Raw genomic sequence first — 27,455 nt, forward strand, 5'->3', positions numbered from 1 at the left:
ATGTTGATCCTGGGCAAGATAATAGAGTGGCTGATAAGGGACTAAATGAATTAAAGGTAGGTAATGTAATTAATACAAGTCAATGAGGGTTTATGGAAAATAGATCCTGTCAAACTTTGTTTTTTGATTAAATTATAAATTTGGTTGATAAAGGTAATAGTTTTGATGTAATGTACTTAGACTTCTGTAAGGCGTTTGACTTGGTGCTGCATGACACTTTGATTAATTGTATATTCTATTTTTTTTTAATGTGACACTGGCTAATAGGTCTCAAAATGCAACTGTGAATGGGCAATTATCAAGCAGGTCTGTTTTCAATGGGGAGTTCTTGGCCCTATGCTATTTAATATCTTTATCAGCAACCTGGAAGAAAACATAAAATCATCACTGATAAAAATTTGCAGCTGATGCAAAAATTTGGGGGAGTGGTAACTAATGAAAAGGACAGGTCACTGATTCAGCGCAGTTTAGATCGGTTGGTAAACTGGGCACAAACAAACAATATATACTTGAATATGGCTAAATGTAAGTGTATACATCTGGGAACAAAGAAGTTGGGGGACTTTTTCCTGGGAAGAAGTGACTCTGAAAAAGTTTTGGGGTTGGTGGTTAAGAACTAGTTGAACATAAGCATCCAGTGTAATGCTCTGGCCAAAAGAGCAAATTTAATCCTGGGATGCATAAACAGGGGAAGCTTGAGTAGGAGTAGAGAGGTTATTTTACCTAGGTATTTGGTACTGGTGTGACCGCTTCTGGAGTTCTGCGTCTACAGTTCAAGACGAAGGTTGATAAATTGGAGAGGGCTCAGAGAAGAGCCATGAGAAAGATTAAAGGATTAGAAAACATGCCTTATAACAGTGGTTCTCAACCTTTCCAGATTACTGTACCTCTTTCAGGAGTGTGAAGCCTGAGCCTTACTACTCAGGGATCAAGCCCGATCCCAACTGCCTGGGGCTGAAGCGTGTAACTTAGTTTCATGGGGCCCCTTGTGATGTGCAGCCCCACGCATTTGCCCTTCTTACCGCCCCCTAACACTGGCCCTGCACTTGCAACCACCCCAAAACTAGTCCTGTGACCCTCCAAGTTGAAAAGCATTGAACTAGACAAGTTGCTGTACCTCTCAGAACACCTCTGTGTACCCCCATCAGTACATGTACCCCTGGTTATGAACCACTTCCTTATAGTGATAGACTCAAAGAGCTCAATCTATTTAGTTTAACAAAGAGGAGATAAGGGGTGACTTGAGTAGTCTGCAAATACCTACATGGGGAACAAAGATTTTCAATCTACCAAAGAAGGATGTAATAGCAGTTGCTGGAAGTTGAAGCTAGACAAATTCAGACTGGAAATAAGGCGTAAAAACGATGAGTAATTTACCATTGGAACAATTTACCAAGAGTCATGGTGGATTCTCCACTGACAATTTTAAAATCAAGATTGGATATTTTTATAAAAAATATGCTCTAGGAAGTATTGTTGGGAAGTTCTGTGGCCTGTGCTATCCAGGAGGTACTCCTGACAGAATTCTGCGCCGATGCAGAGGTGCGGAATTCATATGGACCACATTTCTGTGCCCCCCACGCAGAAAAACACACAAGAAATCTGTGGGGGGATGCGTGTCTCTTCCCAGGCAGTACATCTGTTCCAGTGTGCCTGGACCAGCTTCAGAGATGAAAATCACTGCAGGAGGAGGCTCGGCGCAGGGGGCAGGACTAGCCAATAAGTCAGAGAGACTGTCCCTCTCTCTTGATACTGCGACTCCAGGGGCGTGGAGGAGGGTAGGTCTCTCTGTTATGCAGGAGGAAGGCACTGTCCCCAAGGCAGAAGTGTAGCAGCCTGCCTGCCTAGTAAAATGTAACTTCTTGAGAATTGAAAAAACACTTAATTAAATATTAGTGTTATGTTACTGAAAATTGTTTTTAAGTTAAAGCAAATAGCTTTTGTAAAAAACCCACATTTTGCTAATGTTGTTGGTTAATTGATCTCATTCTCTGAGGCAGAAATGTAGCAACCTGTAAGCATTGTAACATTGTTAATTATTCTGTTAACTGTTCCCATTCTCAGTCAATTCCCCCAGGAGCATAAAAACCTGTAGAAGTTTTAAGGCCCCTGCATTGACAGAGTGATGTAAAGCCGTATGAATGACAGTAAGGGAATCAGCTAGGAAGATATATGCGCTTTCTCACTTTTTTCCTGTGCCAAAGTGGCACAGTGGGATTAGATTTTTTACTTACCCATTTAAAAAAAAAAAAAAACCTTTTGAGGGCAAATAAACATTTACCACGCACTCAATAAAATGTCAGGACAATCCGAACCAAGCACTTCCCAAAGTACCTCGCTAGGTTCAGGACAATGATTAGCAAAACTGTATGACTTTGATGTGTATGTATGACGTTTGAAAGTCTGAGCCATTTAAAATGACATTCTACTTCCCTCCCCCCCCCCCCCCGTTTGGTGTTCTGCAAAGTAATTTAAATGAAAATCCAGGATTATAACTAGAATGCAGGGTATTGGTTAACAAGTATTTGTAACTTAATTTTCATGTGTTTAGGACATGCTGAATAGTTATTGTGACTTTTTCCTGTATTGTAGTTTTAAATAACTTACCAAGACAATTGAAACTGGTGTGATTATATTGCATTATTTTGACAAATAAAATTTGCAGAAATTTTAGGCACAGAATCCCCCGAAGTGTAACAGGAGGTAAGAGGAGATGATCAGTGGTCCCTTTTGGCCTGAATCTATGAAGCTATGATATACTAAGTGTAGTTTGTTCTTTGAGATAAAGTTCAGAATCTCCTGTAGAGTTTTTACTTAATCTGTGTTGAAAGTACATTTTACTGTCATAAAGTTCTTCTAGTACAGGGGTGGGCAAACTTTTTGGCCTGAAGGCCACATCGGGGTTCCAAAATTGTATGGAGGGCCAGTTAGGGGAGGCCGTGCCTCCCCAAACAGCCAGGTGTGGCCCAGGCCCTGCTCCTTGCCCCCCGACAGCCCCCCCCCCCCCGGGACTCCTGCCCCATCCTGTTCCCTGACAGCCCCCCTGGGATCCCTGCCCTATCCACGCCCTCCTGCTCCCTGTCCCCTGACCCCCCCCCCCCCAGATCCCCCACCCCTGATTGCCCCCCGCTACCCCATCCAACCCCTCCTCTCATTCCTGACTGCTCCCTTCTCCCCCCAGACCCGTGCCCCATCCAACCACCCCTTCTCCTTGACCACACCTGGAACCCCTGCCCTGACTGCCCCCCAATGCTCCCTGGGACCCCTGACCCCATTCAACCCCCCCATTCCCCACCCTCTCACTGCCCTGACCCCTATCCACACCACCACCCCAAACTCCCCTGCCCTCTATCCAACCTCCCCTCTCCCTGCCCCCTTACCACACAGCCTGGAGCACTGGTGGCTGGTGGCACTACAACCGCGCCTCCCAGAGCACCAGGACAGGCATCCATGCCACCCGGCTAGAGCCAGCCACGCCACCGTGCGGCACAGAGCACCGGGTCAGGCCGGCTGTGCAGCTGCACTGCCCGGCAAGAGTTAGCAGCCCCACCACCCAGAGCATTGGACCAGCGACGGGGCGAGCTGAGGCTGTGGGGGAGGGGGGAACAGTGTGGGAGGGCCGGGGGCTAACCTCCCCAGCCAGGAGCTCAGGGGCTGGGCAGGATGGTCCCGTGGGCTGCATGTGGCCCGCGGGCCGTAGTTTGCCCACCTCTGTTCTAGTAGGTCAGCTGATAAGTCTACTTCAGTTGTCTCCAGTTCTTTACATGCCTTTCCCAGAGAGTAGTCATTCAGTTTGGGAAATACATGTTAGAAGCCACAGTTGTTTTGTGAAACCATTTTGAAAGTTTTTTGTTTTCGTTCCGGTGCAGAACAAAAATATGCTGTGAAATGGCAATGTAATCTTCCAGAGAGCTCTAGTTATCATCCTTGAATTTTATTTAGGCTAGGAAATAGTTCTTAAGTCAAACAGAGCCCTTGTTGTTCTAAGTATACTCTGTCATTAATCTTGCTGTGATGGTTGATGCTTTGTGTAGTGTTAAGCCTTGTTGCTCTTTGGTTTGGTATGTTGATTAGCTGGCCACTTCGTGCTAGTTAGTGTTCAACTTAAATAGTTTGCATCCTATTGTTTTCCTTTTATCATTTTCAGTAACTTCTATTAGCTCTTCAGTGAATTAGCCGTAACAGTGATCTTGTTTATAAGTAGAATCTGTGAAGACTAATAGGATGAAGTCGATCTAGTTTTTCAATAATATCAACGATATTTGCAGTTCTAAGAATAGCTTTTGGTTTTGCTCCTATACATCTTGTTTGAAAACAAAACAAAATTGAAAGGTCAGACTTTAAATTGTCATCTTGAATAGATGACCTGCATGCTTTCTCTTTTTTATTTTTGATTCCATTTTATAGTAGACACTTGAAATGATGTTATTTCTGATCACTCTATCCCAGGGGTCGGCAACCTTTCAGAAGTGATGTGCTGAGTCTTCATTTATTCACTCTAATTTAATTTAAGGTTTTGCGTGCCAGTCATACATTTTAATGTTTTTAGAAGGTCTCTTTCTATAAGTCTATAATATATAACTAAACTATTGTTGTATGTAAAGTAAATAAGGTTTCTAAAATGTTTAAGAAGCTTCATTTAAAATTAAATTAAAATACAGAGCCCCCCGGACCAGTGGCCAGGACCTGGGCAGTGTGAGTGCCACTGAAAATCAGCGCGTGCCATAGGTTGCCTACCCCTGCTCTATCCTTACAACATACAAAAAACTACATTAAAAGAAAGTTAATCCTTACTTGTATTACCATAGTGCCAAGGAGCCCTAGTCATGGACCAGGACTCCATTATGCTAGTTGCTATACAAATATAGACCTAAAAGGCTGTTTCCTGCCCCAAACAGCTTACAAACTCAAGTATAAGACAAGAGACATCAGGTGGCTGCGCTGAGATTACATGCGGGGTGCACAGTGAGACAATATTATGATTGTAAAGTCAAACATTCAAAATTTAGGAAATGCCAAGTTTGCAATTGCCTCTACAACCTTAATTCTGCTTCCTTGTGCAGCGTCCTGTATTCTGAATAAGGAAGGTGTATTGTGGAAAAAGTAGCATGGAATTGTGTAACTAAAGACTATATTGTTATGTATTTGGATGGGCAACCTCAATGTTTTATAGTGCTAAGCAATCTAAAAGTAGTGTTACCAGCTGCCCCTTATTAATGTGCAGATAAGTGTTTAAACCGACATGGGACTTATTTTTGACTCCATAGCAGTACCTTTCAATTTCATCAGGTTTCCATCTCTGCCAAATGAACTCTTTGAAAGGTGCATTATTGATGAAAGAGTTTCTTGGTTGATGACGGTTCTGTTGAGTTGAAAACTCCTGTATATTTCAACCTCAAAAAGAGCTGCATTATAGTCTGCTCTCACTAGATGAAACCACAAAGGTTTACCACAGGAAGACTATTGCCCACATGCTTTTCTCATCATCATTTTAGCTTTCAGTTTGGTCCTGTACGCTTATGCCATTCATACCTGATGTAAAGTTTGAACTCCGGATATCCAGGTATCACATTGAAAGCTTTTCTATTTCAAATGCTCTGTTGCTTCAGATACTTTCTTGAATTCCTAATTAGCATTTCTGAATCATTGTTTAAAATTTATCCATTTATTGTGCGTGAGTTGCACAAGATTTATTTTCCAAGATAGTGACCACATGACACTCAGATGTTATGGTGATGGGGCCCATCTATGTACATAGATGATTAAATCCTCAATGTCATCAATACTATGTTTAGAATCTATCAAACTAAGACCAGCTAATACATTCTTAAACATCACTGCGCCAGTGGCGGATTAGCCAGTGGGCCAACTGGTGGGCCCCAGAAAAATGGGCATGCCCCCAATCTGCTCCGCCTGCCTTGCACTCCTGCCGGGGAGTGGGGTTGGAGCATGGGGGCTTCTGCCCACCTGGCGCTCCTACCGGGGAGCAGGGGAAGCCCCTGTGCCCCGACTCCATTTCCCCGTCAGAAGCGGGAGGTGCGGTGGGGGGATGACTGCAGGCAGAAGGGGTGGGGAAGGGCTCCCACTTGCTCTGGCTCAGGGCCCCACAAAACCCTAATCCACCTTTGTATTATCTATTCTGTGGTAAACTATGTTTAAAGACATATTAATTAACTCATGTTAGCTAACGTGTTTTGAAACACCATTTTTCCAGTTTAGACACAGCACTCTGTCTAGAGTAGAGTAGTTCTCCTGTCATTAGGTGACCTCTCCTGCCTTCTAATCAGTCCTGTTCTATCTACCTGTTTTTCCTGGGGGTCTAGTAGGATAATAACACCAAGGAAGGGAAGTTTAAGAGGGGAAGGAATTACTAGATTGTCTGAAACTGTTTTATATTTCTTTATTTAAATCTTTAATTCAAATACTATACAGACAATTTACTAAAGAAGCTTCAAAGCTACTTTTTGATTATGGACTGAGAGCAGTGTTCCCACTAACTTTTCCCACTCATGTGCGGAATGAATTTTGTTGTGTGCCTCAATATGGAGGTGATGTGTGACATGTGGTGGGGGTGCGGCCGAGAGGTTGGGAGGGTGAGGACTGTGGCTAGGGGTGTGGGCTCTGGCTGGGGCCAGGGATGAGGGGCTCAGGGCTAGGGCAGAGGATTGGGGTGCAGGGGGTGAGGGCTCTGGCTAGGGGTGCGGGCTCTGGGGTGGGGCCGGGGATGAGAGGCTCAAGGCTGGGGCAGAGGATTGGAGTGTAGGGAGTGTGGGCTCTGGGGTGGGGCTGGGGATGAATGTTCGGGGTGTGGGAGGGTGCTCAGGACTGGGGCAGAGGGTTGGTGTGTGGGGGGTGAGGGTTCTAGCTGGGGTCGTGGGCTCTGGGGTGAGATTGGGGATGAGGGGCTTAGGGTGTAGGATGCCCCGTGGCAGCTCCGCAACTGCGGGAGAGCATCTGTCCCCAAAACGGCAGGTCCCGGGGCTTGGGCTGTGGGATAGGCACCTCTCCCCAGCTGCGGCAGGTCTGGGCCAGGGGAGGGGCATTTCTCCCAGTGGCAGCCCTGAGCACCTGCGCAGCATTTAATAGGCTGCTGCGTGGCCGCGCAGCTTAGAGGGAACTTGGAAGATCAGAGAATTGGGATCTTTCAGTCTAAGTAGACATCAAGTAAAAGTAGAGGACAAGATGTGATGTTCCTGACACTTTCAAAGTTTAAAAAAAGGCAGAAAAATCCAAAAATATTTCATGCTGCATTTATACCAGGTGAAGAAATAAAAAAGCATGACTCTTTTTTTTTATTTTATAAACCACCTTTTAATTCAGATGTTTGCAGTGTTGTAGCCATGTTTGTCCCAGGATATAAGTCTGAGAGACACAAGGTAGGTGAGGTCATATCTTTTATTGGACCAACTTCTGGTGGTAGAAGGGACAAGCTTTTGAGCTACACGGTGCTCTGACACTCAGGTCACCTTCTCCAAACCTGTGTAGCTCGAAAGCTTGTCCCTTCCACCAACAGAAGTTGGTCCAATAAAATGTATTACTTCACCTACCTTATTTTTTTTCTTTGCATGCATAGGCATGGAATGGAAAGTAGTACATATATTTAGGGACAAGTTGACCAAGTTACACTTGTTATGGAAACCATAAAGCTAAATTTCCTGACTTCAATGTGATTGATCTTACAATTTTAATGTCAAATTAATGGAATGGGGGATTTTTGGTAGAAGTGTTCCATTCCTTGGTTATTTGGAGTTCATTTTTAAAAACTAGTTGCCATTTATATCTTGAGCCTGGACTCAGTGCTAGCCTAGGATGCCTGTGAAACAAATTCTGGTGAATAGTTTCTGCTACATTCACTCTCTAGAGAATACACAATAACAAAAATCTGAAAGATGAAAAGCATTGTGTTGTGTATTGCTAGCATTTAATGGAAGCCCAATTACACCCTAACCATAGCGGCAATTTAATAATTGCACATTGGCTTTAGGTGTACATTGATTAAGAGATTTGAGGTACAGGATAGAAAGTGCTGAATGAATTTGAACATTGTCCTTTTTGCTTTCTAAAAATATACTGAATTTGCAGTTCATTACCAAATGCAGCAACATTTTGTTAAAATTTTCTTAACTCTTAAATATTTTCTGCTTTCTTGTTTTAGTTAGAGATTGTACTATCAGATGGGCTTCAGTGCATTGATGTAATGAGATGCTGCCTGTAGAATAAAGATCTGCTCTTGTCCTCTCTTGTGTGCATTTTGTAAATTAAGGCATGACAGGAGGAAAAGGAGAGAACTGATTGGATGTGTTACATCTGCAGACGATTAACATGACTGCTGCAGTTTGCTTCCTCAGTGTTGGAGCATTCAACTGCAGACAGCTTTGATTGTGGAAGAGAAAGCAAGCAAGAGGGAGGAACATATGATAGCCTTTTAAATTTTAATGGTATCTGATCTCCTTGATGCATGCATGTTCAGTGGTTTTTCTGTGGAATCAAGACAATGAAGGTCTTTAATTTTATATTATTGAATCAGCAAGGCCTTAAATGATGTAAGGTGAAATGGGGTTCCAGTGTAACTGTCTCTGAAGAACTGCGGCTTTCATGGTGAGTGAATGTATCAGACATGATGCTCGGAATGTATGCAACATCTTAGGCAGTATATTAAAATAGTACATTATTTGCAGCACCACCACGGAGAATGGTAAGCTGTTACTGTGCTGATTGCTAGTAAAAACAAAATAGGCTAGAGAGTAGCTTTCAAATGTATAGTTAAAAATGTAAACCTTAAGATAATCTCTTGTAGGTATTAAAATCCTTTTTAAAAATATGTAAAATCAACTTCTCAAAAGGAGAATATTTTCTCTTTGTGCAGAGCAAGGTTGTTTCAACATGAAATATGTTGAAGTACTATATCTTCATGAAGGTGGTGATTAAGGAGAGTATACCACTGCTAAATGAAAAATAAATCAGGCTGTTTTGTTCCTTTAGCAAGATTAAAAACAGATGTTGGGTACATTAGTCTTTAACTAGTAGCTTTCGAAATAAACACACAATATAAATAATTTCCAGACCCCTTATGCATCATGCTTCAAAATCTTTATTGGTAATGAGGTGTAAAGCAAGCAAAATGTGTGCATGTTATTGTTTAACTATTTTTGTCATTTCACTTAAAATTTTAAAGTAGACCTGCTGTCACGGCATATACCTTAAAAGTTTTATTTGGAGAGTTAAGTCTCAAATGGTTGTTTCATCCTATATGAGTTGCACATGTATATCTATTACTATATTGGTTTAATACCTCTTAATCTGTATATATTTATAAACAAGCAAGAGTAATGAAACTTATTTTAAGAGCTGTTCAGCAATTCAAGAGGTGTTTGCTAGCTACAGTATGTCTGCATGTACAGATCTTGCTACACTCTCAATCACAAATATTCTTAATGTGAATTTGCGTAGAGTTCAGAATCTACTTCATAGCTGTATCTTCAGAGACTGCATCCTCTGTTCATTAACGTGAGGATTATTTAAAAGCTGTTGTCTTCTGATTTTTTAATAACATAAAAATATTTTGAAATGAGTTGTGAATATTGACTGTCAAATATTGTCATTTTTACTCCTTTTTGGATTTTGCTTGAAAGGGTAAAAATACTATTGACAATTCATACAGCTTGTTTTATAAAATGTGCCACTCCCATTTTAGGAGCATGCTGCTGATGATACAAGTTCACTGGTCTCTTTTACACTGTAGTGTTCAGTAAAACATCCAAAGACATTTGCTAAAATATAGAGGAGGAGGATTTGGGCTTTAGATGGGGTGGAATAATAGTATCTCTTAATGAGCCAGCATCTTAAATAACCACAACAAAGTAACCTCTAAAATTTGTTGGTATTTCAATATCATATTTATATAGTAACAGTGTGTGTGTGTGTGTGTGTGTGTGTGTGTGTGTGTGTGTGTGTGTGTGGAAAAGATGTTGGGCTGGAAAAAAATGGGTCTTGTGTGAATGAAGTATTTTCAAAATCTGTTCTTCTATACAGAAAACAAAATCCCCACTTCAGAACATTGTGTAAAGTCCCTTAAACCTCCCAGAAACAGCTCTGTTTTTCAGTCACTCTTCAGCTGAATGCAAACTCTTTCTAAAACATGTCTTTTCACAAATTCCATAAAGCAGGTCACTTAATTCTCATTCCTTTTTAAAATTATGTTGGTTTTTTTTTTTTAGTCGGTCTTCTGTGTATGCTTTAGGAAGAGCAATATATAATGAGTTCCATACATCATCTTCAATTTCTTTTTAACTTAATTTAATGTGCTTTCTATTAGTAATAATCCAAACAATTAAAATGTTGTTGTAAATTTAGGAACAAGGATCAGTTGGCCATTGGAAGCAGTAATACGTGTTAATGTTTGATTAAGTTAATTTTCAAAAACAACTAATTTTGTCATATAAGAATAAAATGCAGGCTTGAAATTGGGAGAGGGAGTGGAGTTTAACTGTAACAGCTTCATTCAACTGAGTAAAACTGATGTACTCCAGATTTATGATAGTGTAATTGAGGACATGTTTTGGCATTGTGCCTTTTAATGCATTTCTATCTCAGTTATGAGGAGTAGTTTTCCAGGGGGTTGTTAAAATTTTAAGCACAGCAACTTTATTTTATCTTTGAGTTTCCAAGTATGTAATCTGTTAGTGTCTCCACCCTTGGCACATTTCTTTGTACCTCTTCTCTACACTCTGGATATAGTTTTGCATAGAGAAGAGCTTAGTCAGTACAAACTAAATAGCCAATACATAAATACTGTTCATGATAGTTTAAATCAGTCTGGTGGCTGCTACTCTTTGGAAGTCAAACTAATACAACAGTGGTATTTAACATATTGGAAATTAACCTCATGATAGCACCATGATTTTCCAGATGGATCATAGAGTGCTCTCTTTTCATTCATATTGCTGTGGAAACATGACACTCGTTCTTTGGAGAGAGAGAGAGAGAGAGAGAGTACAAATACTTCTGTATCCACTGCAGTTGATGGAAACCCTCAGGCTTTGGGGGCAGAAACCACCTTTGAGAAGGGAATTAGGAATAAAGTTTCCATATACACAGGTTAAGGAATAACTGCTTATTGCAGAGTATCTTGCATCCTTCTCTGAAGCATGTGGTATTGGTAATCTTTAGACTATGGGTCTAACCTAATATGGCAATTTGTGTTCCTAAATCAGGAAAATTGGGGATTCCTCTAACTTTGGCCTAACAGCTCCACAGTCCTACATTGTCCTGTCTTCTCTATCGGTGGTTTCCAAATGCTTCTTTTCTCCCCCCACTTCTCATATTACTTTAAAATTTCAGATACTAGGTCCAGATTACATGTAATAATTATATAACTTTTTTTCTATGATTTAGCTTGGCAGAAGCATGAAGGAATAAGGGATTGGGAGTTTGGGAGAAGACCTTTGGCCTTCCCTCTTGGTGCAAATATTAATGGTTATACACACAGCTGAGGCAGAGTGTTAAAAATGTTTGTTTCTAGTGTGTTGCAGCTGTCTGCTATGGCAGACCATTAGCAGAGATGTTGCAGTTTTCTATTAATGTGGTCTGTAGTGTGTAGATGGAGCTAAAACAGACTGTCACATTATTCTGCATCTGTTTCAGCAGAGAAAGCAAAGATGCGGCGTTTTTTAAAAAAGTACTTTTCATGCCATTCAGTAAATTAGGTACCTACTTTGGAAATCCTGAATGACCAAGCCTGCTTCAGTTGTACTAGGGCCTTTTAAAAATACTTCCTTAGTGGTTTTCTATATAGTTTACATGGTGGTTTAAAATAAATAAATCAGCCTCTCAGTATTCTTTGGAAGAAGTTTTCATCAATGAGAATGTAGAAGAGTCTCATGGATGCACCCACAAATTACTTGTTTATAGTACTCAGATTTTGCAGACAGTGTTGCATTTGTGAGGTGGCAGACTATATGATAAGAATTTAACACATTAAGTATTTGTAATTTTGACTTTTTTTCCTCATAGACCAAATACGAACACTTTAAAATTAGCTTTATTTGTAGAATACCATCATTGGTGATGTGCCTAACTCACTGGTTCACGTGCCATAGTAGGGTGGAACATGAGTTGGTTTATCAGAATAAGGATCCATTAAAACTACATTTAAAAAAATATTAAAGGTAGTTTGAGTTTTAGACATGGCAATATGCTGGGTCTTAAAGTTTAGAACCTTAGGCCTAATGTAAATAATATTTCAAAATGAAATAAGCAATAAATAGGTTTTCTGTTTAGCCACAATTAAAGTATTTCCTCTTCATTCCGCTTGGATATATTTACAAATGGTTTGAGTAGGAGAAATAGTTTAGAGCCAGATATAAAGACAAAGTGTTTATTGCTTTAAAGAATTTTGGTTTGGAAGTCTGCAGTCATGAAATAGTGATTTTTCTGCACTTCATCAATAGATCAAATCTTAAAGATGAGTGTAAAATGTTTAGCATATTCAAGTATCACTCTTAGCAACAGCTCATACAGTCTTCAACTTGAGTTTTTAAAATATTACTTGTAGAAGTAAATTTAGACTAACTTTTTAAAAATGAAGGGAATTAGACCATTACTCAATACAATTTTAAGTGTTGTCTTCACTTTGGGGGATTACTATTGACTTTGATTCAAGACATTTTTTTAAATGATAATGGGAGTTTGATTATGAATTGTACAGAAAGGTTTCATAAGTTTTCCGGAAAGTGTTCTCATCTTGCATGTTTCTGTAGTTGTTGCGATACAGTGCACGGCTTTGATATTCTCCATCAGTGTAACCAATTATATTCTTTTTGTGCAGGAATATGAAGAAAAAACTGGACGAGCTCACAAGCCACTCTCTCCTAAACAGAATGTGAGGAAAAATCTTGACTTTGAACCCCTTTCCACCACAGCGCTTATTCTAGAAGACAGGCCAGCGTAAGTTCTGCATATTACCATAGTAGAGGCCTCTTAAACTTAGGATGGAAAAACCTTTCTCACTGTGCATATTTTATGACTATAAATTATTTAAGCAGATGAGTTGTTGGTTTTTTTGTTTGTTTTTTTTAACCCAAACTTCCAAACTACTGAATAAATGAATGGCATATTTCTAAGGCATATTAATAAAATCTACTGTAAGTTTCAATCTTTTTGTATAAAAAAAACCTAATTACTGTCTAACACTGGTGGTGGTGGTGGTTTAAAAAAAAAATTAATTAGGTTACAAACATGAATGGCTAAGTAGTTCATCTTTAACGTAATCCAAGAATAAAAAATTAACAAGCACTTGCTGAAGAATCTGAGGGTAGCAAGGATAATGTGTCCCTGGCACAGCAGATGTCCAATCTTCATAAATAATGAAGCAGTGTACCAGAGAATGCTCTGTGGTGGGTTCAGTGTCACAGTATGAAGGATGTCAGGCACTTGATAGGTTGGCTTATCCTCTTATTTTATGCAGAAGTATTCTTATACAACCAGACCCATATCAGACTTCTTGGAAAGAACTGTATTGTGGTTTGTCTCTTACTTCTACATATGCTTTTTTGGAGAATTTATGCTGAATGTCTGGCTTTACTGCATGCAGAAACAGATAAAAAAAAAACCTAAATCACCATGGCAGGCTGAATTTTAAATAGTCTATTTAAAGTAGTTGTGTGTGCAGTTTAAAGATAAGAGTAGATGAAAACAAAACCTGATGTAGAATAATATATTACATATTTTTCACAAGTGCATTTCCACTGTTTAATGACTGTGAAAATAGCTCATATCAAATTGTCTACCAATATATCGTGTTAGTTACTTGGGGTACATCTATACTACCCGCTGGATCAGTGGGTAGTGTTCGATGTATCGGAGATCAATTTATCGCGTCTCATCTGGACGCGATAAATCGATCCCTGAATCGACGCCCCATACTCCACCTCGACAGGAGGAGTTAAGCGTAGTTGACGGGGGAACCATGGCAGTCGACTTGCCGCCTTGAGGACGGCAAGGTAAGTCGAACTAAGATACTTCGACTTCAGCTACGCGAATAACGTCGCTGAAGTTGCATATCTTAGCTCGAACCCCCCTGCTAGTGTAGCCCAGGCCTTAGCTTATAAAGCTGTCTGGCTGTGATGGGGCTAAAGCACGTAATATTTTTCTTGCACATACAGAACAGTGGTCAAGTCTTTTATTAAGTGCTAGGTATATGTGTTCAATCATAAAATATGTTAACGTGGCGACTCCTATATAGTGTTGGGGCAGGACTGTTCATTCAATGAAAACAAACTGATACTCATCCCTTCAGATGCCTGATATAGAGCTATCAACCTAGACAGGGCTTCCAGATCCACTCTGCTGGCCATTGCATTCGCACCATCAGTAATTGTGGCCCAGGGACCAATGATACCCATTATGGGGTCTGCCTCCATACCCCAACAGCCCAGCCCATCATCCTTTTTGGGCCTCTGGGCTCCATACTTCTGGTCACCTGAATATGAGGACCCTATTTTCCACACCAAGCAGTGGTTACCACCAGATGGAGAACTGCAGTCCCCACAGGAGCAGTGGATGGAGGATTGGCCATAACTGCTGGTGCTACCAGACTCACCAGTATCACTCTCTTCATCCTGTCCCAATGAGGCAGTATTATCAGCCTTTCCCTCCCCCCCAGATAATTTTCAACAGTACCAGGCCCTTCTTGGGAGAATCACAGACTCTCCAGATTTCACTGAAAGAGGTCGAGGATGCAGCCCACACGTTCCCGGACATCCTCTAGGATATGGTTCCTTCTAAAGTGGCACCCCCAATTAATGAGGCCGTCATGGAACCTGCCAGAGTGAACTGGCACATTGCTGCTACCTGTGCCCAGATGCCAAAGAGGGCTGAAAAATGCCTCTGTATTCTCCCTAAGGGAGCGGAATTCCTGTTTTCAGACCCTAATCCCAATCCCCTGGTCATCCAGGTTGTTAAAGAAAGAACTCAACTACACCAGTCCAAATCCACTACAGCCAAAGGACTTGACCTCTTTGGAAGGAAGATGGTTTTTTTTTTTTTTTTTTTCAGCTAGCTTAGCATTCTGAATGGCGAATTACCATGCTTTTGTTGTTCAAGTGTGACTTTTTGAATTACAACTAGCTGTCAGCGTTAAAGAACAAACACCCTCAGGATTGCAGGCTTCGGTTCTGGTTATCCTGGTTAACCAGTTACAGAATCTTCCCTCCAGGCATCCCTTGACACAGTGTCACTCCAATGACTACCTCAGTAGTCATGAGACGGACTTTGTGCCTGTAGACCTTGTGGTTCCCCTGAGGAATCCAAATCACCATGGAGGAATTTCCCTTTGAGGATTGCCACTCTGAGCTATCTTACCACTCTAAGGATGTTTATACTTTGCCATCCCTGAAGCAAATACTTCAGGCCTCTTCTCTCTCAACATCGACCACTGCCTTCATACTTCCTTCAACGGAGGATGTATGAACCCCCCAAGAAATTAGAGGATGCAGCGAGATAGGCACCCTGCATCACCATCCTTCACTTTGCCACCTCTTCAAAAGTCATTTTTGATGTCCCAGCTGAGGTTCAACAACCAGTCTCCACAATGCCTGCTACCACACCCTGCAGTGACTGCCCGGCCCATTTTCTTCCGATGTGGTGCACTATTACAATGGACAAATGGGTCCTGGATGTTGTATCAAATGGCTACCAGCTAGATTCGCTTCTCTCCCAGTTCTCTGACCCATCTTTCTTCAAGGACCTCTCCCATAAGAGAATTCTCAAACAGGAGGTTGACTTCCTCCTTCAGTTGGGAACAATAGAGCCAATACCATTCCCTCATGTAGGAAAGAACTTTTTCTCAAGGAACTTTAACTTGGCCTTTAATACCCTCCCTTTACTCATGTGACTGGTTTATGGCCCTTGATTTGAAAGATGCATATTTTCATTTGGATATTCCCCCTGCTATCAGAAGTTTTCTGCTCTTCACAGTGGGCCAAGAGCACTTTCAATGCAAGGTATTCCTCTTCAGCTTCTTGATGGCCCCAAGGGTGTTTATGAAAGTTCTTGCAGTGGTGGCCGCATCTCTTTGTAGACAAGGAAGATTGATATTTCCTGGGTGATTGGCTGCTCATGGATCAGTCATGCCAATAGGTACAAGCAACAACCATCACTGCACTCCCAACTATTTCATTCATTAGAACTCCAAGTAAATTTAGACAAGTTCATGTTGACACGCACACAAAACACAGTATTAATTGGGGTGGAATTCAGTCACAGGAAGGGCCTATTTACCTCACAACCGATTCCTCACCATGAGGGATCTCCTCAACCAGCTTCGCCTTAGCCTTCACTCTTCAGCCCAATCCTGCCTCATCCTTTTAGGCCACATGACTCTGTGTACCTGTGTCACTCCATTTGCATGACTGCAACTAAAGTGCCTTCAAATCTGGTTATGGACAACCTATCCCCCAAATACCATGTAGGATGTTGGAGGGGAGAGGGGGGGAGTGGCTCTTTCTTCTTGCAGCACTTACAAAGGCACTCATCATGGATGCCTTCCTGCTAGGATGCAGAGCACATCTTGATGACCAGACAGCCCAAGGCTCCTGGTCCCCTCAGGAATCCATCCAGACTACATATCAACCTGTTCAAGTTTTGAGCAGTTTCGGAATGGCTTGCAGGCTTCGTACCCATCATTCAGTCCATACACATTTGGACAACCACCTATCTATTATATAAACAAGAAGGAAAGAGCAAGATTCTCCCTCCCCCACCCCCCAAAAAGGTAGTCCACCTCTGGAATTTGTGCATCAGGCACAGAATCATACTCTCAGAAGTACACATCCCAGGAGTGATGAATTCCCTGGCAGACAGCCTCAGCAGGCATTTACATATGGACCAGATATGGGAACGCCACCGATCAACAGCACAGCACATCTTCCAACAATGGTGGCAGGGTGGGGGTGGTCATGTTTTGGATATCGCAACACAGCATAACAAAGTGCCTGGCTTACTACTTCCCCAGGCATCTAAGGCCTCGGCTCCAGAGGGGATGCCTTCCTGGTGCAGTGGTGAGAACCACTGGTGTATGATTTTCTTGCCATAATTCTACTTCCTTGGTAATCAGGTAGAGGGCTACTCAAGCTTTAATCATCCTACTAATACAAAGTTACTGAAGGGTGTCATAAGGACACTTCTTCTCTCTCTCCTCTCCTCCCCCCCCCCCAGCTCTGAAACCAGTCCTTGTCTGAATCTGAACCTTGTCTTCTCTGTTCTCATGAGGCCACCGTTCAAACTTTTGGCCTTCTATTCACCCCCCTTGTACCTTTCTTTGAAAGTTGCCTTGTTGACAGAAGTTGCCTTTGCTAGAAGGGTTGGGGAGCTTGGGGGGTCCCTGTGGTGGACCTGCCTTGTGAAAAACTGTATATAAGGACAAGATTTCTTTGAAGCTACATCCAGAGTTCATACCTGAAGTGGCCTTCTGAGTTCCACCCTAACCAGACTGTTCACCTTCTAGTGTTTTACGCTAAGCTTCACCACAGCATGGAGAAGACAAGACTCCATTCCTTGGACATGCATAGGACTCCAGCCTTCTACCTGCACAGAACAGCACCCGTTCAAAAGTCCCCAAGGGTGTTCGTGGCTAGTGCTGAAAGAATGAAGGGGAAAGTATTTTTCCCCCCAAAGACTCTCTAAAAGGATTTTCTCCTACATCATCCTTTGCTATGATCATATGAAAGCCCCTTCTCCTCAAACCATCAGGGCCCATTCTATGAGCACCCCAGTGGCTTCAGTAGCCTCCATACAGGGAATCACCCTTTCAGAAATATACAAAGCAGCTACTTGGGGATCAATATGCACCTTCACCAGGAATTATGCTCTGGTCCAAGCTTTGTCTGTGGATATCTCCTTTGGTTCAGTGATCCTCCTCATTATGGTACTGTTACCTGGGGTTTCCTAAACCCAGAATGCTTGGTAATTTTACTCTCTGCAAGGCAGTGTTAGGAAATAAATCAGTAGAGACCCAGCACCTCCGTCTGCTAGATGGTTGGTATAAATCACACAAAGTCAAGTGCTTTCACTTAAAGCCTTTATTTTATTAGTCTCCTGCACTCTCACAGGAATGCCTTCACTCGAAGCTGCTGCTTTATTTAGTCTCAAGCACATACAAATACAATACGTTATAAAGCACCCCCAAACAATAGTTACCCATGGTTTGGAGGGGTCTTGAGTGGTCAAATGACAAGGCTCAAGTGGTCAGCTATCTGCCTGTCACTGGGGATTCCAAGTCACATTCAGATAGTCAAATCCAAATTCCTCAGACCTGTCTACTCCCTTTGTTAGTAACTGCTACAATCACATCAACATGTCAATCCAAGAAAAACAATCAAGCAAGCATTTTTAAGCTGTTAGTTATACAGATGTGGTTTTGCAGAGTCTGCAGTCTCATGAGTCCCGACGCACACAAACCAGAAGTCAAATATAGAGAGACTTTGTTTTTCACAGATGCTTACCCCAGCGTATCAGGAAGGGCGCAGAGTTAGGCTCGCTCCTTGTGATTGCTTCCCCCTCCCTCCTAACTTTGCCTTAGTTAAGCTAAATTCCTACAAAGGCCTTACAGGTGTTTTGAGCAATAAGCAAAATAATTGATATTTCAGTACTGGCAGTGGCCTAGGCATTCTGCTGTGTTGCCATTGTCTCCCCTGACAGTACAGCATACTTCCTTGCTTCCTCTTCCTCAAAGAGCACAGCCTGGGGGTCATCTGTATTCCCCTTCCAAGGCCTACTTCAGGGAGTGGGGAAGTTGAAGAAGAAAAACTCTTAAATGTAAACTTGCTGTTAATGTTTTCTTTGGATCCCTCTACTTTTAACACCCTCAGAAGGCACAAACCTTAATCATGGCACACGTTGTATGGCTAATACCTGAGGCATAGGTTAAGTGAGAAGATCCTCCCCCCCAAAAAAATTTAAATGGGATTATTTGGCAATTCAGTGAACCCTGTGTACTCCCTCTCTTCCCTGTTTTCCCTTTCAACCATTATGCAACTTATAGAGCTACAGCATCACCTGTAAGAAAGCAAGGCATTAAGAAGACAGGAAGTGACTTATGTAGAATAACCTATTACCTTTGTAGTTTCATATACATGGTTAAAGATACATGGCTGCACGAAAACTCATCTTAGCCATTCCTATAACAACCTTGACTCTTAGCCACAAGACACATATTATGAATGCTTTTAGTTTATATACATCACAAATATAATAATTATGGAATTAATGACTTAGATGTTCAAACATATCTATGTTGATGTGTATGTTGAGAGTGGATAGCTGTCTTCTGAGCAAGAGTTGTTAAAGGAATGTGTAAGGTGAATTAGAGACCAGATGAGTGAGGTAATATTGTCACATGTCAGTATTAACTAAATGTATAAACTGTAAAGGATAATAGAATACATACAAACTTATTAGTCACTTCCTGTCTTAATACTTGGATAATGCTGTAGTATATTTTGTATAATGGTTTATGTTAATTACTTCAGCAGCATTAACTCTAAGTTAATAAAGATCTTTGTATGACAATGGGCTTTTGTGCAGTGAGAATATAATCCGGGCTTTTAGTAATTGAACTAACACCAAATTGTTGGCCTAGGGTTCAGTGATTAGCTAGTAGTGGTGGGGAACAGGGGACCCTTGCAACTGGAGGAGTGAGGAGAGGAATTAGGGACAGAGTTTTGAAATAGGGAGGAAGGTCTCTGAGAGCAGAAGGGAGAGAGTTAGTTAGAATTGGGAGATGTGACTGCACAGGTAAAGGAGGGGATGTGGGTGGAGTCTGTGTACTGACAGGTTTCAGAGTAGCAGCCATGTTAGTCTGTATCCTCAAAAAGAACAGGAGTATCCGAAGAAGTGGGTTGTAGCCCACGAAAGCTTATGCGCTAATAAATGTTAGTCTCTAAGGTGCCACAAGCACTCCTGTTCTTTCTGTGTACTGAGGATCTGTGACAGGAAGAAAGAAGGTGGATAGAATGAAAATTTTGCATCCTTGACAAGTAGCTGTAGAAAATACTCTGATTCAGTATAGCAGCCTTAAACACGTAAACTGGATAAGCATTAGTATATTCTATTGGCTTGCGAAAATTATTCAGTGTGTTCACTGAAGAGTGCTCAAATTACAAAACAAAAGGAAATTACTCAGCATTTTTTCTGTGTAGAATGATTGTATGCTGTCAGTGTTCTTTCCTTATCTTTTGTTGTCATTTGTGGAAAAATCTCCCCAAAAAACTGACAAGTCGCAGTATTATGCTTCTGCCTTACTTTGCCCAGAGATTTTAAAGTTATGCATGCCAAACTAAAATTACATTTTTTTTTAAATCAAGGAACCTCCCTGCAAAACCAGCAGAAGAAGCACAGAAACATAGACAACAGTACGAAGAAATGGTGGTGCAAGCAAAAAAAAGAGGTGATGGGTTTACTCTTACATCAGGAAATGTAAAGGGATGTTAAATCTAAAAATATACTTGCCTCAATATCTGCCCTTTTAATATGACAAAGAGATTCAGTGCTGCCCCTTATAGAAAGTACAATCCAGGAAAATGGGCAAAGGTAGTTTTAAATGATCCTTTCGCTACTCAGGTTCTAGGTCAGTTTGTGGGCTGATGGAGCATGACATAAATCAGGGGTTGGCAACGTTCGGCACGCGGCTCGCCAGGGTAAGCACCCTGGCGGGCCGGGCCAGTTTTATTTACCTGCTGACGCGGCAGGTTCGGCCGATCGCGGCCCCCACTGGCCGCGGTTTGCCATCCCGGGCCAATGGGAGCGGCAAGAAGCCGCGGCCAGCACATCGCTCGCCCGCGCCGCTTCTCACCGCCCCCATTGGCCCGGGATGGCGAACCGCGGCCAGTGGGGGCCGCGATCGGCCGAACCTGCCGCGTCAGCAGGTAAATAAAACTGGCCCGGCCCGCCAGGGTGCTTACCCTGGCGAGTCATGTGCCGAATGTTGCCGACCCCTGACATAAATTAAAGGCTTATTTTATTTATTTTAAATTATAGGATGCTCTAATTTACAGTGGCCTTAACTGGGCTGCCTGTGGCCTGTTCCTCAGTACAGCATCTCCAAATGGCTGTGGAGATTACCATTAGGCCAGTGGCTGCAAGGAGAGAAGTATACAGCGTCGTCTGAGCTGGGGGAATTATCCACCAGCCAGTTGTGGTGCTTTTGCAGCCCCTCAGTCTAGAGGAATCCAGACACTTTTCCCCAGATGGTCTATCAAAAAAGAAGCTATAATCCTCCAGAGAAGAGCTAAAGTTGTGTGACAGTTACTAATTCCATGATTCCACAAACCCACTGAAAAATCATTGGCCATTGTATTTAATTGCTTTCTAATACTGAACTATATTGAAATGCATCCCTCAGGTGGGATATTTTAAATGGGATCTTATTGGATGAGTGCAGGGTTCTTTGTCAGTACATGTCAGAAAAAAACATCCCATGGCTTAAATACTCTGAGGGGAATCTTTACAAAAACACTGCACTTTTGATTTTGTATTGTAATCTCTGTCCTCTTCACTGACATGGGTATATGTGCCCCCGGCTCTGCTAGTGGTTTTCCTTATCTGCAGTTGTTTGGTAGTGGAAATACCTCAGCCTCTCCCCTGCTGTGCTGTGAACTCGAGGTGGAGCTGGCACTGTGAATAGCGGATTCACTCTGCCACGCAGACTCCAGGTCTGACTGCCCACCACCATTTCCCAATGCAGGGAAGCAAACAGAGTATGGTAACAATGGACAGCCTGAGACTGGGTCTTCTGAATATTTGTTCATGTCCAAGACCTTGGAGATGATGTCCAGCCTGCTGGACAGCATGCCTAGGACCACATGTAGTGATGTGAACCAAGTATCTGCTTGGTGCCTGCTCTAATTCTCTACTGAAAGTATTTACTGTAGGGGTTTTGAGTGTCTTTTGCCTAACAGTAAACGTAATCTTCCCTTTGTTCGTGCAGCACCATATCACTGTATCCATTTCTCAGGTACCAATCCCAGGTAGTGCTGCGCCTCTCCTCTCTCTGCTTGTACTGTAGGCAGTTTTTGCCCCTTGACACAAGTATGCCATCCAGGCTATGCTTATTGGACAAGCACTCCTACACTGTGTATAGGGCCAAAGAAATGTTCATCTCCAGCTAAAGATTGAGGCTCACCTTCATTTCTCTCTACAGCCATTCCAACTCCATTTCTTCTCTGCAGCCCTGATAACTATATTACTTCTGAAAATTGTAGTGTGTCTAGGATGTTCTTTGGAATTGCTTGAGCGGGTGAATGTGATTTCAGGCATATACAGGTTGAATTTTTATGGCCATGAAGCATTAATGGCTCTTAGCTTTTTTTAAATATTACCTTTTGTATTACCTGTATTGACTTTGTCATTTTCTTTTTTTCAGAGCTTAAAGAAGCCCAGAGGAGAAAGAAACAACTGGAAGAACGATGTAGACTGGAAGAAAGCATTGGCAATGCAGTTTTAATTTGGAACAATGAAATCTTACCCAACTGGGAAACAATGTAAGACACAGTGTTTTTATATTGTGCTTAACGGTAACTTCCTGTATCCTGAGAAGTTAAGGGATTAGTCAAGATCACTTTATTTCAACAGTGCTAGAAGCTAGTGTGTATAGCAGTCAAAGGTGACTTGCAAAGGGAATTGGTCTGTTTAAGGAAGGCATTCAGGTGGTGCTGCCAAAGATGATGGGGATTTTGTTAATTCCGTTTCCTTATTACCTTTAATAGAGTTTAAGAAATTAGACAATTCGACTGAACATAACTATGTGTATAACGTACTATTACATAGAGCCATGTAGCCATCCGTTTCCTGACTACAGTTGTAGATAGCCGTATAATTTAAACTAGCTTGAGCATATTAATTTATGGTCTCCCTTGCATATAGAATAAAACCCATGTTTGAGACATGCTTCATCACAATGACCACTTCTCTCTTACTGCTGTTAATGAAAAGTAGTGAGTTTCTGAATCTTGCTTTAGTTTTTGGTGTGGGAATTTTAATTCCTGTCCACTTCTTCTAACCTTTTCAGCATGTCGTATACAGCTGTGATGTTCAAAAATAATCTAAGATCAGGGAGTGGTTGGTGACTGGGACCTCTGTTAGAAAGCTACTAGAAAACGTAACACTTATAGCCATCCATTTGTCAGGACTTGGTTCTCCATGACTGCTTGGGCTTTTGATGGTGTATTCCCAGATGTGTCTGTAGATTTAAGCACAGGTATGATGTTACTAAGCCTCTTAATTTACAGTGGGATACACCATGTATGCCAAACCAAGTGGCGACGGGGGGAAAATACGGAAAACAATAGTAAAAAAATTAAAATAAAACCTCCAAACCCCTCTTTTCAGAACTAACACTTTTTAAAAGACACAGTGCAGGCAGTTAGCATGCCTAAAAACATCAATGTCTTGCCTACCATAACAGCTACATTCAGCTGTTCACGTTTTTTAAGGGTTTTATTTGTTTCATTTCTCCTTATTTGACTTTGAATGGAACTTTTACTCCTGGGGGAATTGTTTGGCAAAAAAATTAAAAATTCTGTACGCAATGTTTTAAAATTCTGCATATTTTATTTGGCATGATTATATTGTGTTATTTTGACAGTTTCAATTATTTTGGTAATTTATTTCAAAGTATCTGCCAGCAAGTATATCTATAACAATACAGAGGACAAAAAAGATTCAGGACATGTTTTTTGACAACTAGATTCCTTATTAGGCATATTAATACAGTATTTTGAATAAGAATTCATTTAAACTACAATGCAGAAACATATTTCCTGCATCCCTCAGAAGCAGTGCAAAGGCTTGGGGGGACTCCAGGGTATTGGAGGAGCTGAGGGAGAGGAAAGTAGTTGCTGGGAAGGAGCCTGGGAGTGAACCTGGAGGCTTGCTGGGTTTGGGTGGGAGAAGTATGGAACAGGGTAGAGGGGAAGGGGAAGGGAGGGATTGTTAGGGAGTTGGGGAGCCTTCCACATGCAGACCCTGGTTGACCCCTAGCCTCTCCCAGTCAGGCACATCTTTCTCTGTCCCAGGTGTCCCTGCACCCCATGCCCATTCATCCCCTGCCCAGTCTGTCCCCTCCATTAGTTTTTCTGAATAGCAGTCTGTGACCACCCCCAGCAAGCTCATGTGCCCCATTCTCTTTCTCTCTCATTCCCCGCCCCCCCCCCCCTCCTTCGACCCCTGCATCCCATGCCTTCTAACCTGGACCAGTGGGCAGGGCACTGTGAGAAACGCTGCTGGCTGCTACTGCCAGTGAGCCAGCTGCTCTCTGTTCTGGTGTCACAGTAGCCCTTGGTGGGCAAAAGGCGTAACTGCAGCACCTCTCCAGCAGAATGTATTTTCTGCAGAGGGAAAAAAAATCTGCAGGGGACATGAATTCTGAATGTGCACAATGATGCAGAATTAAATTACCCCCACAAGTAAAGTATGCATGATCGTACCAAATAAAAGATTAAAAACATCCTGGGCAGCTGTGTATTGAAATGTGTCGGGTACTTGATGATGAAGGAATTTCTAGAGAACTGAAAGAAGAAATTAAAAACCAGTTAAAAATTTAAATCTGTTTTAATAGTTGAAAGAGTCCTAATTTTACTTGTCTCTCAAACTCTTGTTTTCAACTGACATTTGTAAAAGAAAGCAGTCAATCCCACCAACAAAGGCTTTGAAAGCTTACCATTTCTAGTTTATACCAAAGCATAACATAGACTTTTGGTTAGTGCCTTTCTTGTCAATTTACTGATCCTTAGAAATGTGAAAAATGGAATATTGTGATCAAAATAAATCCATTTGGTTCAGTGGTTAATACAGCAGTCTGCTTTTAAGTGAATATTTTTCATGGTTTTGCCTCCCCCTTAAGCACACTTGCCCCTGGTGGTCGAATGCTTCCCCAATCTTCCTTACAGCAGCCTTAGGATTATTGGCCATCAATTTAATATGGTTTAGAACTGTTTCATTTACATGTTTTTGACTCTTGCTGTCTCCATCTCCAAATTTGCTACTTCACGTGTTGCAGCCACGTACAGTGCTTTTTGCCCCTGGAGAGTCCACGCAGCTTAACAGTTGGAAATTTTTCATCTCATGGGCAGGGTTTTGAATGAGGGAGAAGATAATCTTTTATCACTGGAATGGAAAAATATCTTATATTGCAGACCTGGGTTTGTCCAGACTCTAGTTCATGCAATGGAAAATCAGGGATGACTTCTCCTAATCCTCCCTCCCCACTTGCGCACTTTCTGTCTCTGTCTCTCTCACATTGGCCCATATAGAGTGGCAGATTTCTAGCAGTCTTGGTTGCAGGGTTCCCGTCAAAAGCCTTCAGTTTGAGGAAGAAGATAATATTAAAACAAAGTTCAAAGTTTAGATAGTACAAAAGCATGAATGAATGCTGCACAATCCCTGTTTGATTTCTCAGGGGGCCCATGGCAGGCTGACCTACACCTGGGCCTGAATCCTCCAATGCAGTTACAACACCTTCTCCTACCTATAGTTCAGTATAACACATTTTATTTTAAACAGGTGCTGCTCCCGTAAAGTTCGAGAATTGTGGTGGCAAGGTATTCCTCCAAGCGTGAGAGGCAAAGTCTGGAGCTTGGCAATCGGCAATGAGTTAAATATCACCCATGGTGAGACTGACATGTATTCTGTCTGCATTTTGAGACACTGATCAATAAATAAATCATGCTTTAGCAGAGAGACTTCCATTTAGTTAGAATGTGTCGGAACTTGGGGGAACGATGAAGTCATGGTCACTTGTACTTTGCTTTCATTTAAGGATACCATGTGTTTTGCTCCACAGTGCATACAGTCTTTCTTATTCCGCATGGGGTGTTTAATTTTGGGGGTGTTCTAGGAAATTTGTTTTATTTTTATTCCACTGCTCAGTCTGAGTCATAGACCTGGAATATTATTGCTGCGCATTGCTTTGATAAATAAAGATGTTCAGAGTTAACAACCCCATTTCAGAGTCAACAGAAAATAAGATATTTCATATAATTACTGTTAATTATGTAGTGCCTGTGGGTGTGCACATACTGGTTTTATTCTGAAGTGAGACACTTGGTTTGTGAGTAAAGGAGAGACTAACTTGGAAACAAAACCTGGTATGGAATTAGTCCTCTTTCCCGCATGTTCATTAGTGATGATATCAGTAATACATTAGTCTGTTTCCTTGATTTTGTACTATGTTATTTTTTCAGTCTTTTTTTTTTTTTTTAAACCATTCCAAAATGGTGACAAAAGGGGAAATGTTGTGGATTTGCCTATATTCTTGTGGTTTCCTTCTACTGCATATGCCTTTTCTGTGGCTGTTTAGTGTACCTCAGAAATTGCTATAGGATGGAATTGGAAGAGTTTGTGAGCTAATTGTCATAGTTCTGGGTGGAATTTTGAGTGGCAGAAGTATGTTACCCAAACAAATGCGAAGAAATATTTATATAATCAGTTCCACCCAGAGGATTACGTCTGCTCACTGCATCAAAATTATACCCCGATGAAACAAAGCTTCCAGCACCCTAATTTACCTAAAATTCAATTATTTTTTTTATTTTACAGATACTTACTTTATTTCTTATTGCGGGGGGGGGAGGTAGGGGTTGTTAGCATGCTGACATGTAATCAGTAATTGAAGATGGATTTTAAAAAGTACTTGTTTTTCAGAACTCTATGATATTTGCTTGGCTCGTGCCAAAGAGAGGTGGCGATCACTTAGCACAGGAGGCTCTGAAGGAGAATGTGAAGGTATGTTTTATTTGGCAAAATATTATTCCATTTTGTGTGATAACTTTCTTTTCATTACCAAATGAAGAGGCGGTGGTTTTAAAATCATTCCTAAATGTTAAACTAAAATAATACAGTTTAAAAAGCTGGAAGAAATATCAGCATAGTAGGTGTGGGATATGTGGTTGGTAAAGGGGTATTAAAAACACTTCTGCAGGAGGGTAAAAATGTTTTTAAATGAAGTGTTAATCTCTTGCATGCTGTAGTTGACTTCATTATTTTCCTTTTTAAAGTATCTTTAAATTCAGTTGTCTATAACTAAAAAAAAAAAAAAAAAAATTGTTTCGCAAAACCTTCCTTTACCAATAGCTTAAAGATTTGTGGATGAGTGGCTTAAATAAATTTTAGATTTGCTGTTTGTGTTGTAATACCTTAAGATGTGTTGCTTTCTCTTTCTCTAGTTCGGGGATCTAAATTCTTTGAAACTTTAGTAATAGCAAATTGCTTTCTTAATAGCTCAGTGTAACATTACTTCCCATGAGAGAGCTTCAAGCCTGTTGTTACAGACTCAGCATGTTGAGATTTTCCAGTTGGTTGGGTGTGGAGAGAAGAGATGAGGGGGGCGGGGGGAAATCTGGGTGCTTGAAATAAAATACTTTAATCTGCTAGGATGACCACCTCTCTAAGGAGACATGTTGAGC

At 41.5% G+C, this 27,455-nt stretch overlaps 1 protein-coding gene across 5 annotated transcripts in view; it reads left to right on the top strand.

The window, feature by feature from the left end:
• TBC1D14 (TBC1 domain family member 14) overlaps window positions 1–27,455 on the top strand; it is a 100,228-nt gene that overhangs the window by 50,736 nt on the left and 22,037 nt on the right. For 4 of the 5 annotated variants that reach the window (XM_005300284.5, XM_065597097.1, XM_042855500.2 and 1 more), the window contains 5 exons: window positions 12,827–12,945; window positions 20,361–20,443; window positions 22,418–22,535; window positions 25,555–25,661; window positions 26,695–26,775. In XM_005300284.5, the coding sequence (XP_005300341.1) occupies window positions 12,827–12,945; window positions 20,361–20,443; window positions 22,418–22,535; window positions 25,555–25,661; window positions 26,695–26,775 (508 nt within the window). Of the gene's footprint in view, window positions 1–8,297; window positions 8,599–12,826; window positions 12,946–20,360; window positions 20,444–22,417; window positions 22,536–25,554; window positions 25,662–26,694; window positions 26,776–27,455 lie in introns of those variants that run through there. The other variant, XM_005300285.5, reaches the window with a different exon arrangement.

Source organism: Chrysemys picta, chromosome 5 (assembly GCF_011386835.1).
Source record: "Chrysemys picta bellii isolate R12L10 chromosome 5, ASM1138683v2, whole genome shotgun sequence".
Classification (NCBI taxonomy): domain Eukaryota; kingdom Metazoa; phylum Chordata; order Testudines; family Emydidae; genus Chrysemys; species Chrysemys picta.